Source organism: Rattus norvegicus, chromosome 3 (assembly GCF_021556685.1).
Source record: "Rattus norvegicus strain SHRSP/BbbUtx chromosome 3, alternate assembly SHRSP_T2T, whole genome shotgun sequence".
NCBI lineage: Eukaryota > Metazoa > Chordata > Mammalia > Rodentia > Muridae > Rattus > Rattus norvegicus.
Window position 1 is genome coordinate 100,040,402 of NC_141536.1, and position 17,997 is coordinate 100,058,398.

The following is a 17,997-nucleotide window of genomic DNA, read 5'->3' on the forward strand; positions in this document are numbered from 1 at the left end:
CATGAGTTTCCCAATTGCATAAGACTCAGGCCTGGCTGAACTTGACACTGCTCTCTGATGTTCCTAAAGCCATCTATGGTTTCTTCAGATGCCATTATTTTAACTCATGCCCATTCAGCACAAATATTTACAGATCCAGTAGATCGGTTAAAGTGACTGGATCCGATTCTTTTGATCCCAAGGAAGGGAGTTGGGAAAGGGTGGGCAAAGGAAGAGAAGAGGAAGCAAAGGCGTGACTCCCAGATCCGCAATTGACCTTCCATCAACAGCTGTCACAGGCCTTCAGCAAAGAACGTCACCGCTTCAGACTCAATTTACTATGAAATGTGGTGGGTGGACAGAAGTTCCCAAACGTCCCACCCTGTCCCTTGATTCTGTCTCATGTGCCAGTTTGCTTTAGTGTGTCACTTCTCACTGGATATTCATAACAGCCCCAGGCACCAGTCAGTGGAATTTTCTGGTGAGCTTCAGGCATTAGATTAAGTATTCTTTCTGCTATGCTGTGCTGAGAGTCTTGCCAGCTGAACAGTAAGTAAGGCCGATGTCCTTAGTTTTGATGGCCTTCAGATATGTCCTGTTGTCAGGCTAAGTCAAGGGTGACCAGTTGATAGGAGGCAGCATTACAGCCTGCTCAGGGACGGGGGACTGAAGCTGACGCTGGCACAGCAGGTCACAGGGAAAGGGTCTGTTTCTCTCATGACTCCATTTAAAACCTGGTTTTTCTTTCTCTCCAGATTGACCTCCCCACTGCTGCCAGCTCAGTTGTCAGTGGGGTCATGAGAGTTACTAACAAACAAGCCATAGATGCCCAGTGCACCAAACCCAAGCTCCTGGAAGGCCTGGGGCCCTGGAATCTTCCATCCCAGCATTCCCGGCTAACCAGGGAAGAGCCATCAGATAGAAAGATCACTGTTTCAGGCAGACCTGAAAGTGCTCATGTCTCCTGCCAGGAAGTCCGGTGGGGCAGTACTGGTAAGCCTAAAGCAACAGAATCCTCATCACAAAGAACACTTATAGGAGGCTTCATTTACATTAAATCACTGTGACAAGTAAGCCAGTAGACAGAATCGAGATTAGTCAGTGTTTTTTGGGATATTGGGAAAGGGGACAGTGAGACTGGAGAGAGGACAGGGATGACAAAGAAAAAGTGTTTTGTTTTCTGGAATGACAAAAATAGTCTAAAATGGATTTTTGTGACACAAACACAATGAAACTGTATAGTTTATTAGGCAACTGTGTACTGTGTAAAATACAGCTGTTACCTATTTTAAACAAAAACAGAAATGGCCCTGACCTTCTGTCCCAGAGCACACACAAATGCATCGGGCCATTCATGATCACTGTCATGTTAATTACAAACCGACCAATGGCGTTCTGTGCAGGTGAAGAGCTCTCAAGGCCTAGCCCACCTCATGACCACGTTTCAGTTGATAGCCTCCTACTTGCCAGGACAATGATTCTCTGCTGAGCCAATGGCACCACCTGGTGGCCATTGCACAAATAAGTTCATGATTTCTCTTGGATTTTCACCGCAGTATCACTCTAGTTGTATAAAAATCTTAGAAAAATGTTTGTGACAAGTCTGAATGTGAAAACACATGGCACGCAAGGCAGGCAATATGAAAGGGCCAGGTACAATTGTGAAGAAGAAATGCATTTTGTTAACAAACACGAATAAAGAAAAACACACGGAAGGAAAGACGTTCAAGTTTGCAGATCACAAAAGAAATACTAATTAAAGCAGTAAGATACCAATTTTACCTTTCAAGGGGTTTTTTAAAGGGCAGTGCTCGTAGAAAAAACCTTCCTGTGAGGAGAGGAGAGATAGAGAGTAGAGGGAGAGGAGGAGAGAGGGGATGGAGGGAGAGAAACACTACAGATATCTATTAAGCAGTTGAGAATAACTTGGCAGTACTTAGAAAATAGAACCTAAAAATATATAAAGAGTTTGGTCAAATTATTCTTTTCCCAGAAATGCACACCCTAGAAAATTTATCAAGAGTCTACACGAAGGGTCATGTGCAAATATAGTCATAAGGAAATGTTTATGAAAATAACGAATTGGGAAAATGCTAAGTGCTCACCACGTGGGGAATGTTTGTACTGCGTGTATTCATATAATGGGATATAATCCAGTTACTAAAAATAATGCACTAACTTGTTAGGATATAGAAAATATCTTGCTGGAATATTACATGTGAATTACGAATAAACCCTATTTATGAAAGTAAGAGAGATGGCTCAGTGGTCAAGAACATTTACTGTTCTTACAGAGGACCTGAGTTCAGTTCCCAGCACCCACAACAGTAAGCTTACAACCTCATGTGACCCAGGGATCACATATCTTCTGGCCTCTGCAGTCATGTGCACATAGCCCCCAGCAACTTCCCCACAGATAATTGTAAAACCTTTACTTGAAGTGTTATTTTCAAGGCTACCCATTAAGAGGAAATTACCAAAGTGAAAGGGACACACACAAAAACACACACAACACACACAAATAAATAAACCAAAAAGATGCCAAAAGTGGAAACTTCTAAGTGGTAAGACCATAAACAATCTTCAACATTTCATACTAATGATATATAATGTTTTTATTACTTTTATGATAAGAAAGGTTTAAACATAATTAGAGTCCATAAAGATACTCCTCAAATTTTGTTTTGAATGTGCAGAGGTAAGAAAGACAGGAAGGAAGAGAGGAAAAGGAAGGAGGGATATACATACATACATACATACATACATACATACATACATAATGTATATCTGTATATATACATTATATCATATACATATATACATATGCATATGCATATACACAGACATCCACGTGCACATATATATTGCAGAGAAGTAAATTTCAACAGAAGATTTTAACCTCCAAGGAGTATTAAAAATCACCTGAAGATGTTTTTAGTTTTTCCACTTGGGAAAATCTACCGCCCTCTACTGGGCAGAGGCTAGGGGTGCAGGCCATCAGTAGGTAATGTTGCAGCCTAGACAGATTATGAACAGTGGTGAGAGTGCAAATTCTGCTCTAGATTCAAATATAAGTGAGCCAAATCTAGATTCTACGCCCTTGACCTGTCTTTGTACTGTTCAACCACTTCCGTTGTAAAACAGAACTATCCACATAGGATTTATGAGGACGAAAATTGCAATATATACTGTACTTGGCCACAGTAGACATAAAATGGGGATTATTTCCTTTCTACTAAAACATTTTCCTTTGAATAAGTATTGTACAGACCTCTTCTTACCCTTTACATGGAGATTCTATCTATTTCAAGTATTTAATAAACATAAACGCTTATTTTATGTGTATAAATGTTTTGTCCACATATGTGTATGCACACCACATGTGTGTGTGTGCCTAGTAGCTGTGGAGGCCAGGAGAAAGCATCAGGTTTCTGGACAGGAGTGATACATGGTGCTGGGCCACCATATGGTTGCTGTGAACTGAACCTTGGTCCTCTGAAAGAGCAGCAAGTGCTCTTAACCACTGAGCCATCCAGCTCCCCCTCAAACATATTTTTGAGGCTAGGTAAGTGTTATCATATTTCCTCCAGATTTTAGAGCTTTAGCACTGGGTAGAAAGGACGAAAAAGAATTCATCATTCTACCCTATTGTTAAACAAGAACTCATGGAGGCGTATGTTCTGAGTTCAGGGGACAATGCAAGCAAAAGATTGGCCTCCTGCCCTACAAGGCATACCCCATGGTTAGAAGACTGCGGAGTATGTGAGAGGCATGAGGACACCAGAGGACATGGGACACTAGTGTCACCATGCATGTCCCATTGTCCACAAAGGCTGCACATCATCTTCTGGAACTCATTTAGCCATCCGGGCTGCTTGTATCTCCACCTTTGCAGAATGAATCCTACATCTCTGCTTCTAGACACTTAGCACATTCTATCGAGAGCAGAGCTCCAATCCCAAGTGCTGCCCCATTCTTACTGACTCCTCCATCAGAGCAGCACCGCTGCTGCTGCTGCAACCCAGAGCAGGACATACTCTGCCAGCGGCTTCTCAGCTCCTCACACTTTTAATGTCCTCCCTGAAAATTAGGGAGGTTATCTGACCAACCTCAACAGCACAGACATCCTGAGGCAGGGGCATGAGAAGGGCTTTCGTAGGGCAAGTAGGCTTCAGGAGGAATGTGAAGGAGGTCCTGGCAGTTTACTGTAGCCAGCCTTCCCCATCTGGCCAGCTGGGAGTGAACTGACCACTCCCTGCCTGCAGACACATCTTGCTGGTCCATGGCCCAGACCCCAAGGCACCAAAACTCTGCCTGTAAAAAAAGCCAGAGGCACTTACCAGGCTCTAGTGTGCTGTATACAGGCCTAGTTAAATGAGAGCCGATGCCAACAGTCCTATTCACTGTTCACACATTAAAAGAAAAGGCCTTACAGTATTAGTGCGATGTATCATTGTCTGTCAGAATAACTGCTCTTTCTCCCCTTTCTTTGTAAACATGTTTAGACAATAGCACCTACATCGTTGCCATGTTTTTACACACTTCAGTGACCAAGAACTATTCAGGGTCTGGACAGACTCAACAAATGGTTCCTCCCACCATCTGCTGAAGGCCTGGAAACATGGGGAGAGGGGAAGAGACAAGGGAAGAGACTAGTTGGTTGGATTCAGGAGACAGGCACGCTCAGTGGTTTAGAGCAAAGGAATTCTTCCCAGCATGCCCATCCGTTCCCACTGCTTGGGGGGAAAAGCGTTAGTCATTCACCCCTCTGTCCAAAGTGCTCAGGGAAGCCTGCTGAGCTGTCCCACTAGGAGATGGCCTTAGGAAGGTCCCGTGGGCCTTCCTCAGTAAGGCAGACCTAGGCTGTCCCCTCTGCTTAGGGCAACAAAAAAATTAGGAAAGTTTCCTGGGGAGGATGATTACCAGTTCCTGAGTCCCCTCCTGGGAGAGCACAGTCATCTCAGCCCCTAGGTAAGTGTCACTCTGCCTTGGTCAGGTCTCTTTCCTGTGGGTTGAGCACCCCTCCCCCATCTGTATATTGAGGATATTCTAAAAATGCCATAACGGATCAGTGTTCGCCCCTCTGGGCGTTTATTAACAAATGTGTCCAAGTGAACAGCCGCCTGGAAAAGGGAGAGGCTCACTTCACGGAGTATTTGACTTATGCTGAGTAACACTCATAAATACCAAGCGGATGGGACGCCGGCCTCTGTCTCCTGGTATTCCAATGGCGCTCGTGAGCTCCGTGCATGGATTTGACCAGTGCAGACAGAAATATATGAACTGTCCTCCTGCCAACACCACTGACCACTACTGCCATCGCCGCTGAGGTGATGACCAGGTGAAGCACTCAGGGACAAGTACAAGGTGGGCTCCGGTAGAGGCTCCCTGTGTGAGCTTAGGGGCTGGGCAGGATACACCACCTGCCTTGTTTAGCCATTGTTCTGACCTAGACAAACCTGCTGACAGCCTCAAATGGCCTTTCCTGCCACCCCTACCCTACCCTGTAACCAGTCTGTATTGACACAATGGCTAAAAAGAAGGTTTTATTTTTTCTTTACTTATGCTACTCAAACCCATGTCTCCATGATATACATCCTCACAGAAGCTGCTCAAGCATGATGGTGATGATTCCAGTGTCAGCTTCCCTGGTTCAGTGCCTTGATCCGGACAGGACTGGTTCTGTAATAATCTGTGTATAGGACTCTCAGCTTCTAGCGCAGTACACCACAAACATGCACTAAGCTTCTCGTGTCCCTTCCGTATCTCATTTTCAGGCTCCTTAAACTAAGGCTGCAGGTCGGGGTGGGAGACGTTGGGTGGGCCTGTAGCTCCTCTTTACCGTTTCTCATTTAGCTCGCCACTTCGCTGGAGAGAGGTGCTGAGCAAAAACCCAGCCCATATTTCCAGATCTTTCTTGTGTGTTATCTTTCTTAGTCCTATCTGTGAATGGCTCTTGAAGACCAATGCGAACCTCAACTGGCATAGGAAGAAGAGCACGGCAAGCAAAACCTGCCACGACCCTCATGTTCTAGAAAACGGCTATCTTCCTCTGACCAGAGCTGAATCCTCACAGAGAGGTTAAGATAATGCCCGATTTGTAGTTGGTTTACAAAACTCTAAGAGAGCAGTACATAGAGTTTTGGAACACAGGAAGGCCGGAGTTCCTGGAACGATGTAAGAATGTAGTTACTTGTTGCATGAATAAAGGTGGAAATGTATTAGTGGGCACTCTGGGAGGATGCTGGTTGGTGTAAACGGCCCGAGAGATCAGCAAGTCACTGCAGGCCAGATTTCTAAGTCATCACAAACGTGCCTTTCAGCAGCACCTAATGTTCATCTACAGCATGTTCCACTTTTGGAACTTTTGCGGAAATGGTCATAAAGTCACAAGAGCAAGAGAAGGGGAGGGCGCGTGAGGGAAAGCTGCCGCTCGCTCATCTTCACGAAGCGCTGCTCCTCCCTACAGCCCTGTGACCCTAACTCCTGTCACTACCAACGGGCTACACACAAAACCAGGGAAACGGATTACTCTAAAGATTAATAGATGACGATTGGAAGGGCTGTGTCTCAGGCACTGACACAGGGAACTGGAAGACGGGATCACCTTTCCAACCTTGAGCTATATATAACTGGAAATGAACATGGGAGGGCAGAAGAAGGAGAAAGCATGGTGGTGCTTTGCGAGATGGGGATGGTGCACTGCGGTAGAGCAAGGAGGGCAAGGACCTGCGCTGGATCCCAGGCGTCACTAAACAAACAAGCATATACGTTTCATGTCTGTAGAACACTTTTACCTTTTCAAAGTGCCTCGATGTCCCTTACTTTGGTTGTCGAGACAACACTGTGAGATGGACCAGACAGCTCATCTCCATTTTTAGACTGGGAAAGTAAACGTCTGGCACACGTCACTGTCTTGTAACTCGTCTGAGAGTGAACTAGAGTAGCCTATCTCAATGTACATCCTGATAGCTATATAATCATCCATCTTCTTCTCACCCTCCCTAAACCCACATCCCATATGCCTCTCCCTCTGCTAAAACTCATACGACACATGGTGCATGGTGGCCAATGTGCACACTCAGATTTAATTGCCATGCCTCACTGTGGTCTGCTAAACCCAGCCTGCTTCACTAACTCTTTATGGACTGTGGTGACCAAGATGTTTGCTCCAATTTGTTCCAAGAGGGAAACTTGTCAGAACATTGGCTTCCTGTAGCCTCAGGTCCCAAAATACCAGCCGTCTAAATCACCTGTGGTTTACCATGATGCCTAGCCTCATAATCGTTTCTCAACTAAATATACAAGTCTACAGGCATAGATGTACTCAAACCTAACATAGCTGGCTTGCCAACAAACTTAAAAACCCTGAAGCCACTGTGGGAAAACGTAAACAGTCCCAATTGATAGGATGATTATATCAAATAAGGCAGGTTATAGGAGAGCAGTTCTGCACGCCATAACAAATGTTACATAAAATCTGGTTACCGCTCTTCCGTTTCCCTCACGTATGTAACCCACTTTGTCAATTATCTGTGGAAAATCCTTCATTGCAGCTCCCCAGGTGACTCACTTCTTGTTGCCTGGGTCTTTTTTCCAGATGGTATGAATCAGGTGACATTAGACGACAGAGTTCTAGTTTAAACACCACAGGCTTTGCACAGATATGGACTTGGCACAGATATGCCTGACAGAAAAACCCCAGGAGCCAAGGTTCATCAGGAGCCAAGAAGCCTCCTGGGTTAAGCCCACACTACAGGAAAGGGCAAGGAGTTTTAGCTGCCAGCCTTCAAGTAGTGGGAAGGGAGGAACGTGTAGTCTTTTTTGCGTAGAATTTTTCCCCCTGCCAAACTCTCATGTGAATCATATGGAAAGTGGGATGGGAGAAAAAGGGTTATAAAAAAATGAGAAAATTTTTTTTAACCTCGTCACAATTTAGGGGCAACAAAGTGCACTGTCCCCACTTGTTCCATCCAGGCTATTGTTGCAGAAATGGACTGGGTACGTGGTTTAAATGCTGTTTTTCCATGAAGACTGCACACATTTGAGACTTGATATTCAGAAGAATAAATCAGAATACAGGACTCACAAGAAGCAGGGCTCAGAGGAACAGAAGGGTCCAGTTCAGTCCCTGAACCCACAGATGGGCACTAGCTATACTAAGCACTCAAGTGTTTATGCACCCCTAAAAATTGTGTGTTGAAGTCTAACCCCAATGTGGTGATGGAACAAATGTCCTCCACCCCTCTGCCATGTGAGGAGTCAGCCACCTATGAAACATGAAGCAGGCTCTCATCAAACCCCTCAGCCAGTGCCCGATCTAGACATTCAAGAGCTGTGAGCAGGGGCAGTAGAACAAGTCACCTAGGCAGATAAAGACAAGCAGGGCTCCAAATAACTAACTTCTCTAAGTTAGCAGCTGTTGTGCATTAAATTTCACCTTTCTACTTTTGCTGCTTTTCTATATCCCTCTTTGACATCTGTGTTGGCTGGTTTTGTGTCAACTTGACAGAGGCTGGAGTTACCTGAAAGGAGGGAGACTCAATTGAGAGAAGGCCTCCATAAGATTGGGCTGTAGATTTCTTAATTAGTGGGGGAATAGTGGGGGAGGGTCCAGCCCATTGCCGGTGATGTTATCTCTGGACCGGTACTCCTGGGTTCGATGAGAAAGCAGGCTAAGCAATTCATGAGGAGCAAGCCAATAAGAAGCACCCTTCCATGGCCTCTATATCAGCTCCTGTTTCCAGGTTTGTGCCGTTTGAATTCCTGACTTCCTTCAGGGATGGACTACAATATGGATGTGTAATCTAAGTAAACCCTTTCCTCCCCAAGTTGCTTTTGGTCATGTTTCATTACAGGCACAGTAATCCTAGCTAAGACAGCATCATAAGAAAGTCTTAGAGAATGAACCAATACTTTATATTGTTTAAATGTTTCATGATTCAAGAATCATGGATAGTGACAATTTCTGCTTATTGTTTAAGTTGCCATAACCTTGTTTACAGCTACTGAGTCTATCACTTGGAATCTGTGATTTTGTGTTTGAGACAAGGCCGCATTACGGACCCAGACAGGCCTGGAACTTACTATTTAAAGCAGGCTACTCTCGAATTTATGATCCCTCTGCCTCCACCCGATTTTCCAGTGCTTGGACTGCAGGTGTGTGCTAGCACATCGGGCTGGGGCTGTGTTCCTTAGCAAACTGTCTTTATATCCTGTGGACACAGGCTGTGCTTTGATCGCACTGCTGCAAGGATATACAATGTCTTTAAGATTAGAGTCCCTGAGTCTTCTCTCGCCTGCTCATCTTCAACTCTTTTTCTACACTGACCCCTGGCAACTAGAACATAAGTGATTTGGACACGCTCACATTGAAAATAACGACCTTAATAAAAATCTCCTCCAGTTCTTTACCACAACCCATCCCCAATCCCGCCACCATTCTGACTTGACCTGACTGTTCTGGGAGTGAGGTTTTACCATCTATATCTTCTCCCTTCCCCCTCCATTATTGTCTCAATCCAGCGCAATGTGGGTTTGCCCCCTCACCCCAATTCTTCACAGAACTGGCTCTACTCAAAGCTCAAATAACTCCTGTATGGCCATATCTCATAGTCCCCAGAGACAGGACAGGAGTTCCTCTTTTTCTGGTCTTCCTTCTGCTTCATCTTCCTGACCAGTCTCTGTTGGCCTCTTTCTCCCACTGCCCTTCATGGTTTTCAAACTCAGGGCTGCAAATGCCCCACTGTGGAACCACTTCCCCAGTCCCCAGTTTCCTTTGCAGATTTCCTGCCTGGATTTCTCTGTGTCGAGCTCTTTAGGACTTTGTCTTAGGTGCTCTGTCCCCATAAGTGATGTTTAACTTGGACACCTCATCCACACTGTAGCTTCAGCCATGTCTCCTGACATGGAGAGGGCTCTGAAAAGCCCCCTTCTCCCCGACATCCCTCTTGTGTGATGCACATCCAGAGAACCATCTTCAAGCCTTCCCAGACACCCCGGAGTGCCTTAAAGACAATAGTTTTCATCTTCCCTGTCCTATATGCATTTAAAATCCTTTAGATTTTTATCCAGGCAGCTAATCCACACAGGATTTAAAATCATTTGCCAAGGTCTTTTAAAATAATTTCTGTTGTGTGGGTGATTTCAAGGTAGCCTCAGAGGGTACAGGCCAAACTGGAGAGAGATCCCGATGCAGGCAAAGTGAATCGTAAACTCCTGCTGTCATTGGTCCCTCTAGAATGGGGAAAACTAGAAACAGACTTCAGAAAAGTTACCTGGGCCAAGAGACAGTCCTACTTCTTCCTCCTCTTCCTCTTTTCTTCATCTTCTTCTCCCTCCCCCTCCTCCTCCCTCTTCCTCTTCTTCCCCTCCTCCCCCTCCTTCTCCTCTTTTCTTTTCTTCCTCCTCCCTCTTCTCTTTCTCCCCTCTTCCCCTTCTAAATACAGCGAGACTATGCAAAAACAAAGTGAGATGCCTCTTCTGCTCCTCCATGTTTTCTCCTCCGGGTCTGTCAGCTGAGAGGCAGCTGTTGCCACCCTGTGGCAGCGTCGAGGTACTGCAGCTCCTTTATTCAGCAAGTTTGGCCAAACGAAGGCTCTTTAAAACCTTCTTGCCTTTTCGAGAATGCTAGCTTACAGAGGGCTTTTTCCTCCATTTGATATAATTTTAAAAGTTTCAGTTTTCTTTATTTTTAAAAAGAATTGAGGCTCCCAAACATAGAAATATTTTGATATACTCTTAACAATGTAAGTATAAATGCTAATATTTATAACATCCGTTTCAGTGTTTGAGACTTAGTGTCAACACAGTGCTAAGCATTCAGTGGTTTGAAGTGTGGAAGGAAGAAACAGCTGACAGTTTAAGAGAACAGTTTGCTGCTGTTTTAGTTTTTTATTTTTAACCTGATACTGTTTTTATCTGTCCTGGTTTGATCAACTCCAATTTAATACGAGTGTCAGTCAGTCCTCAGGCTTAGTAAGCAGCTCCCAAGTCTGTCCCTGGGAGAGCTGCTCAGTCACCCTGCTTCTAAGGAACAGTAGTAGCACTTAGCCATGTCACAGAGATCTGCTCCAGCAGCTGGGGAAGATGGGCAGTGATGAAATGTAAGGTACAGAGATGGACCGATGTTGATGATGAGTGTTAGAAAGATGATCAGAAACCCAGGAGGTGGAAGGCAGAGCTGGGAGAACTTCAAGGTCATCCTTGCCTACATACAGTCTTCAAGCCAGCATGAGCTATATGAGATCCTGTCTCAAACAACAAATAAAAACTGACAACCAAGCATAGCCTTCCTGCTAATGCACAAAGAGGTGGGGTCTTGTGGTCTTTTTATTCACAGTTCACATGACTGTATGTGAAGGAAGTCTTATTTCATCCATAAGAAAATCACCTTTCAGAGAGGTTGCCGAGACCACACGTAGCAAGGAAGCATCGTGCACACAGCACAGACTCAGTTCTCTTGCCCTTGAACCTCATGAGGTTGCCTTCACATACGGCCACTTCCTAGCAGTCTTTACTTTGTCCTTTTGTTTTGGTTTTGGCCTAGAATTTCTATATTTGGAAGATGCTATTACTCAGCTGCTTTTAAGGTACCTATAGAGGCATGCCTAAGCCAAACAGAAACGAAGGAAACAAATAACTTGCTAAAAGATGGCAGCACCAGTAAGGGATGGAGTTAGCATTTAAATCCAGGGAGCTTTGGTAGCATAATTCATAATGACCAAATTCAATGTGTGTTGAATTATGCAGGAATACACTGGGTATGTTCTCTATAAGAATTGGGAGGGGCACATTTCACGGATTCTGATGCTGTTAAGAGGATGGAAGGAGCTATTCCACATGAGTGAGTGAGCCTCTGAGCATACAGTACAGACCCATGGGTGAGTTGAAGAAATGATCTGTTCACATAAATAAGAACCAGGTCATCCAACTAAAAGCCCAGGGTAGACTGGGAAAAGCTCGGGGTTTGCACTTCCTTTCTTTGCTCCCACTATCTCTGAACTACTTCCTGTCAGTTTCCACCTCAACTACAAGGGGCAGAACTCTAAAATGGCTCCAAGATTCTTACCTGCTGAGCACACAAGATTCTCCGCCCTTGCATGGTGTGGAGACTGGAGATAACTGGTTATCTTTGTCTTAGATGACAGAGGTGGCTCAATAGTCACTTCCATGATTCTGTTGCATTGGCCTTATCAGACTAAAGGGGCTTCTTGTGGAGGAGTGAAATGTCACAAAAGAACATTCTTATTCAGGATAGGGATTTGTGAGACAGCACGCTGCCCAAGGAGCTCGGCTGACAGCCATCGAGCAAACGGACCTTCAGCTGATAATTGCATGGAAATGAAGTCTGCCAATCACCTTAATGGGCTTTTTCAAAGCTCCCACACCAGCTTGGTTGTAATGTTGGTCAATGCCAGAATTCACCTTGGTTTGACTCTGAATGGTGAGAGACTGCCAAAGTGACTCCAGCAGAGGTGGAGACACTGGGTGTCCTGTGAAACTGCTAATGCTGTGATAATTCATGGTAGAGCAATAGTCAATGGGAAGCACAAATCAATATCCATCCCTTAGCGGAGCCTTGACTTTGCCATGGCAGCTCATTACCTCAAGATTAATGATAGGAAGTCAGTAACTCCAATCTACTGTAATCTATCCTTTCCTTCCTCCATGCCTTCTCGCCGTGCTCCCCTGGGGATTTCCTATGCAAACTTCAAAATCCAGCTCACATGGGACTTCTCTAAGAGCGTTCGTTGCCTTGTGGGCCTGTTCCTGTTACCTATTCCTGACCTATCTCCTACTCTGTGCTCCATGGAAGCAGTGTATATCAGGAGACACTGCAATCACTTCGTGTTGGTTCCCTTCTCTCAGTTGGCCTGAACCATGTGGGACAGAGGTGCCCCAGCATCCCGTGAGGTGCACGTGGACATGTGGAGGACAACACAGAGTTGGATTCTGAGTGAATAAAACGAGGCTCTGAATAAACGCCGGCTTTTGATACCAGGGAGAGCCTTCTCCAGGACAACAGCAGAGTGGTTAACCATGCACTCAATTCATGGAGAGAGCAGATATTTACCACCTCAAACGAATTAAATAAACAGGAACAGGTGGCTGGCGCCATTTAGAGTTTAGACTCTCCGTAAAAGAATGGCAAGGAGTCCTAGCTGATTTATCCCGATATAAGCCATTTGCTATGGTTCTGTGCTTGCAGATTCAACTTACTTGGGCCAATCTACTCCTGACATCAAATGTCAACCAAAACACACAGCAACATCAATGGCTCAAAGTGTCGGCAACAAGACAGAATTGGGGATCATATATCAACACTATTCACAGCATTCATAGACCCCTGGAGCAGACAGCACTGTGAGGCAATCATAGTATGAAAATTATATGTCTGGAATCCATCAGAAACAGTACCTGATGGATGTGGCTACTGGGAGAATCCAAAGTGAGGATTTATATAGTTCTTTAAGACCCACTGCCCACTCCCAAGGGGAAGGCTCTTAGTTCATATATAAGTACATAGAAGGCAAACCAAATACAGCTTTTTACTTAGGGTTTATCAGAACGTTATGAGGAGTTGGAAAACAGGAAGAATTCCTGAGAGGTGGTCTTGTCACTCTCCTGAATGTGTTATACATGTATCACTGTGCAAAGCACAAGGGGGAAATAGGGCCAGGGGTGCAGCTTAGCCCGCAGAGGGCTTGCTTAGCCTGAAGCCTGAAGCCCCAGCTTCCTTCCTCAGCATCTCACAAAGTTAGCACTGGGGAGGTGGAGGAAGGAGGATCAGGAGCTCAAGGTCATCCTTGCCTACATATGGAATTCACGGTAAGTCTGGTCTAAATAAGATTCTACTAGGGCTGGAGAGATGGCTCAGCCATTAAAGGCTAGGCTCACACCAAAAATATAAGATTCTACTAGTAAAATAAAAAAAAGAAAAGAAAAAGAAAACACTGCCCCCCCCACCCCCACCAAACCAAACAAAAAACCCTGTAAATGGAAACAGTAGTCTCAGGAATGCAGTGGAAACACCGTCAGTTTGGAATAGTGCATACCTTCGATGCTCTGCGGCCCAACAAGATTCATGGCCTGGTGGGCTGGGTACTCCACACGTGGCCTGGCAATGCCCAGCTGCTCCATGACTCCATGCAGCAGCCTCTGGATGTCTGTCTCTGAGACCCGGTCAGGAGTCCGTGGACTATAAGCGAATGCTGGATTCCACTCAAGCAGCAGCCAAAACAAAAGACCAGATAGTATGGCCATCCTTGAGGTCATTTTTAACCTGCAGAAGGAAGGACCAAGTTTATATAACTTGGCCAAGCCAGAACACAGCTGTGGTGGTATAATTACAAATCACAAGTCAAGGCTGAAGAACCTCCCTAAAATGAGATTCAAATGAAAAATTTGTAGGGGTTTGCTTTTGTGTCCAAGCCAGGTAGGAAACCTCTGTGTGAAAGAAATAAGAAGACAAAGAGTGGAGGCTAAGCAAGTCCCCAACTCACACCTGAGGATCTAGGGACAGGAATACGTTCTCATACCTAGGGTCTGTGATCCCTGCAATCTGAGTACTTTTGGATTTGAGAAAGAGGGTGATAATTTTTGAGATTTCCCAGTTTAAGAGAAGAAAGGAGTAGCAAAGGGGAGTTGGGGAGACCCAAACAGTAAAAAACAAAACAAAACACACAGAAAGTCCTGGTGTGGTGGCTGAGGGTGTTTTAACTTAGCAGACAGGCAATAAATACATTAAGATCCTGAACAGAAGTACAGCCAGCTCAGAGGTAGGTACAGCCAGCTCAGAGGTACACCTCGGTCAGATCCTGCTCTGGGAAAGTGAGCAACATGAAAGATGCTTACTTGACTGCACATCACCTACTTAGGCAAGTTCCTCAGCCACCCTTTCTACAGAACGAGGATAGTAACCATTTATCTTACAGAGTTATTGTGACGATAAAGATCAAAATCATGTAAGGGGCATGGAACAAAGCCAGCTACACAGTAAGCCCTCTGCACTTCTAGCCCCTTGATGGTAAGCAGTCTGGGAGTTAAGATTTGTGGAGGCAGCAGGGAGGAGAGGGAAGATGGTAAAATGGGGGAATAATCTCAAGTGTCAACCTGCCTTACATGTTGGCACCCGTGGATATGCCTGTTCACACAGCTTTCCTGGCAGCTGCTTGTTTAGGGTCGGTGCTTCAGGCAACAGCCAAATAAACCCTTTTGAGCATTCACAGGGATAGGGGTTTGAAAGGTAGAGAACAAGCTAAACATCTTTCCTAAAATAAATATTCATTTTATCTTTCTGCAGGTAAAGGCCTTTTCTTGCAACTCGTAGACATTAAAACCTTGCTCTTCAAAGAGCCAAGGACGGCTATTTTTAACAGCATAATCTGCTGTTGTGATGAAATGGCTGGATGCGGGCACCAGGCTCCATCATCTCCATCAACTCCGAATACAGAATGTTTTCTTTACTGGCCAGCCCACGGATGAACTATCCAATCGCTGCTCTCGGAACTCTTTCCCCACGCCTTATTTATAACTACCCCTTGCAATCCCCGCATCCATCCTTTGTCTGACCCCAGCTAGGCATCCTCCCCCACCTAAGGAACCCAGCTGAAAGACTAGCCAGGCCGCATCACTTGTATCACTGCGGAACTCACCGTGTGGCCGCGGGCGAGCGTCTAGCAATCTGGGCCAAAACAGGGAGCTGACGTGCTGGATAGCTCCTGCGTCACCTCCCTCCGCAACCAAGCTCCACCTAGGCCCCGCCCCCAGCAGGTGGGAGAAACCTTCCCAGAGTTCCTGAAAGGCATTGCAGATGTCTCTGGCCTAGAGCCTTACTCAGCTCCGACAGAGGCAATCTGTGTCTCTCTTGGCTGTTTCTAGAGTGCTCCCTTTCTCCATCGACCCCTACGAACACCATTTACTTCCTTTATCAGTCTCAAACGATTGCCTAAACGTAGATCACCACTGATAACACATCTTTAATTTTGCCATCTTCCAGATTTTAAAATTAGCAAACTTGTTTCATGCTGGAATTTTCATACCTCTTTTCTAGTACTTTTCCTTTCCTGTCCCCTCACTTAAGCCCTCTCCAACTTGTTTCATGACCTACATTCACAGTGCATTTGACTCGAATATGGCAATGATAGGGGTGACTAAGAGAAATCCAAGTCCTAAGGGGTTCTGGTGACAGTGATCGCTCTACTGCACCCTTCCTTAACACCCTAGGTTACCCAGAAGCTGAGCATTGCTTCTAAAGTTCACCAAGAGAAACCACCCTTGCAGGTGTGCAGAACTTACCAAAATAACTTATATTTGTGGTGCCAACGGTAGGATCCAGGATCTTATGAGATTCTGAGCCCTGAAAGTAACAGTACAAATGCTACAAAGCCTTCATCAAGAAACCTCTGGTAAACAGTAAGTTCCAGGATGTGGTTAGAAATCAGTTTGTCTGTCTGCAGCCAGCAGCAAACCTGCTGCATTCACTTACTGCAATGAATAGAGGCCGGGAGTCTTGTCAGCCAAGTTTCTTCGAAAAGCCAGACGTCATGTGTTTTGTTCCAATCAACGCGATCCACTGCTGGATCCAAGTTGAAAGCTTATGATGGTGCACAGTACTCACTGCTAATGAGCGCTGTTTACTCTCAAGGTGACATCTACAGAGTTCAGTTAGATTCAATGTAAAATTGGAAAAATAGGATGCTGGCTGTGCAGTTGACTAAAACATACCAAAATGTATGAGTCACATTATATTTACAAGACAGGGTGTGAAGGTCTTTGCACTGCTGACAAAATGCAGATGGAAATTTATTTTGGTTCCTAAGTTTTGAGATCTCAGGACATGATGGTGGGAGCCCATGGAGAGTCAGGATAGACAGCAGAGCAAAGAGGGATGAGGTTCCCCAGTGACACACTTCGTCCCAAAGGTTCTACAACCAGGAAATAGTGCCACTAGTTAGGAACAAAGCATTCAGCATGAGCCTGAGGGTAACAGCGCACATGCGGCTTGGATACAGGGGTCTTACCAGGGCTGATCTCAAAGGATCCTACTTACCTCAGACTCCAGAATAGTTGACTACAGGCATGTGCCAGTACACTTGACTAAGATCTGGAATCATATATATCCTATACTTGTTAGTTCTCAAAACCCTAAATTAAGTTCTTACTGATGATAGAATGTGACCCAGAAACCTATTAACTTTAGTTCTTTGTGTATTAAAATCTACTGCTTATTTATGAGAATACCCAAACACTAGTTTCTTACACTAAAAATTTGAGAATTCTTGAAGTTACTGTACACTTTTAACTTCAGAAATCACAAATGTATATACTGTCTGATCTTTTAGCCCATGAAATTAGCAACAATCTTCATTTTGAGTAAGACAATAAAATACAAAAATGAAACATTTTAAAACTTTCTCATCACCCAAATATGAAATGATGTGTAATCTTAAAGAGTTAAACTCATTCTTCCACCTTAAATTGTAATTTTTTTTCACTTAAAATGGAGATAAGATCTACATATTCCCCCACCTCTATCCCTGAGCGATCTGAACCATGCCCTCCCTGCTCAGGCATTAAAGACCCACTGAAATCATATAAGGCATTCTGACTATACAGGAAAGCTTAGCTCGGAATGCTTTAAAATTTTGAAGCACTTCAACCAGTAAGGCCTATGTAATATTCCAAAATCTGAAATATTTCTACCAACTCTAGGTAAACGATCCATACAACCCGATCCAGCCATATCTAAAATGCACATGGCTAGTCTGTTTTAATGAACAGACTAGAATAATGAACATTGGAAATGACTCGGGGTGGAAGAGTTGCTGCTCTTGTAGAGGACTCAGGTTTGGTTCCCAGAACCAACATAGTGGCTCAGAACCATCCAGGATATCAAGCTGTTCTTGTCTTAAAGGAGAAAAGGCACATATGTGTTATACATGCTTACATGGATTCATATGCGTACATGCAGACAAAAACACACATGCAAAATAAGTCTAACCCCACATGTCCACA

At 44.8% G+C, this 17,997-nt stretch overlaps 1 protein-coding gene across 2 annotated transcripts in view; it reads right to left on the reverse strand.

The window, feature by feature from the left end:
• Scg5 (secretogranin V) overlaps positions 1-15,702 on the reverse strand; it is a 44,338-nt gene extending 28,636 nt beyond the window's left edge. The window contains 2 exon segments of one of the 2 annotated variants that reach the window (NM_013175.4): positions 14,037-14,263; positions 15,636-15,702. In NM_013175.4, the coding sequence (NP_037307.2) occupies positions 14,037-14,256 (220 nt within the window). In that variant the 5' untranslated portion in view covers positions 14,257-14,263; positions 15,636-15,702. 2 annotated transcript variants of the gene reach the window in all.
• Between the last annotated feature and the right edge of the window lie 2,295 nt (positions 15,703-17,997).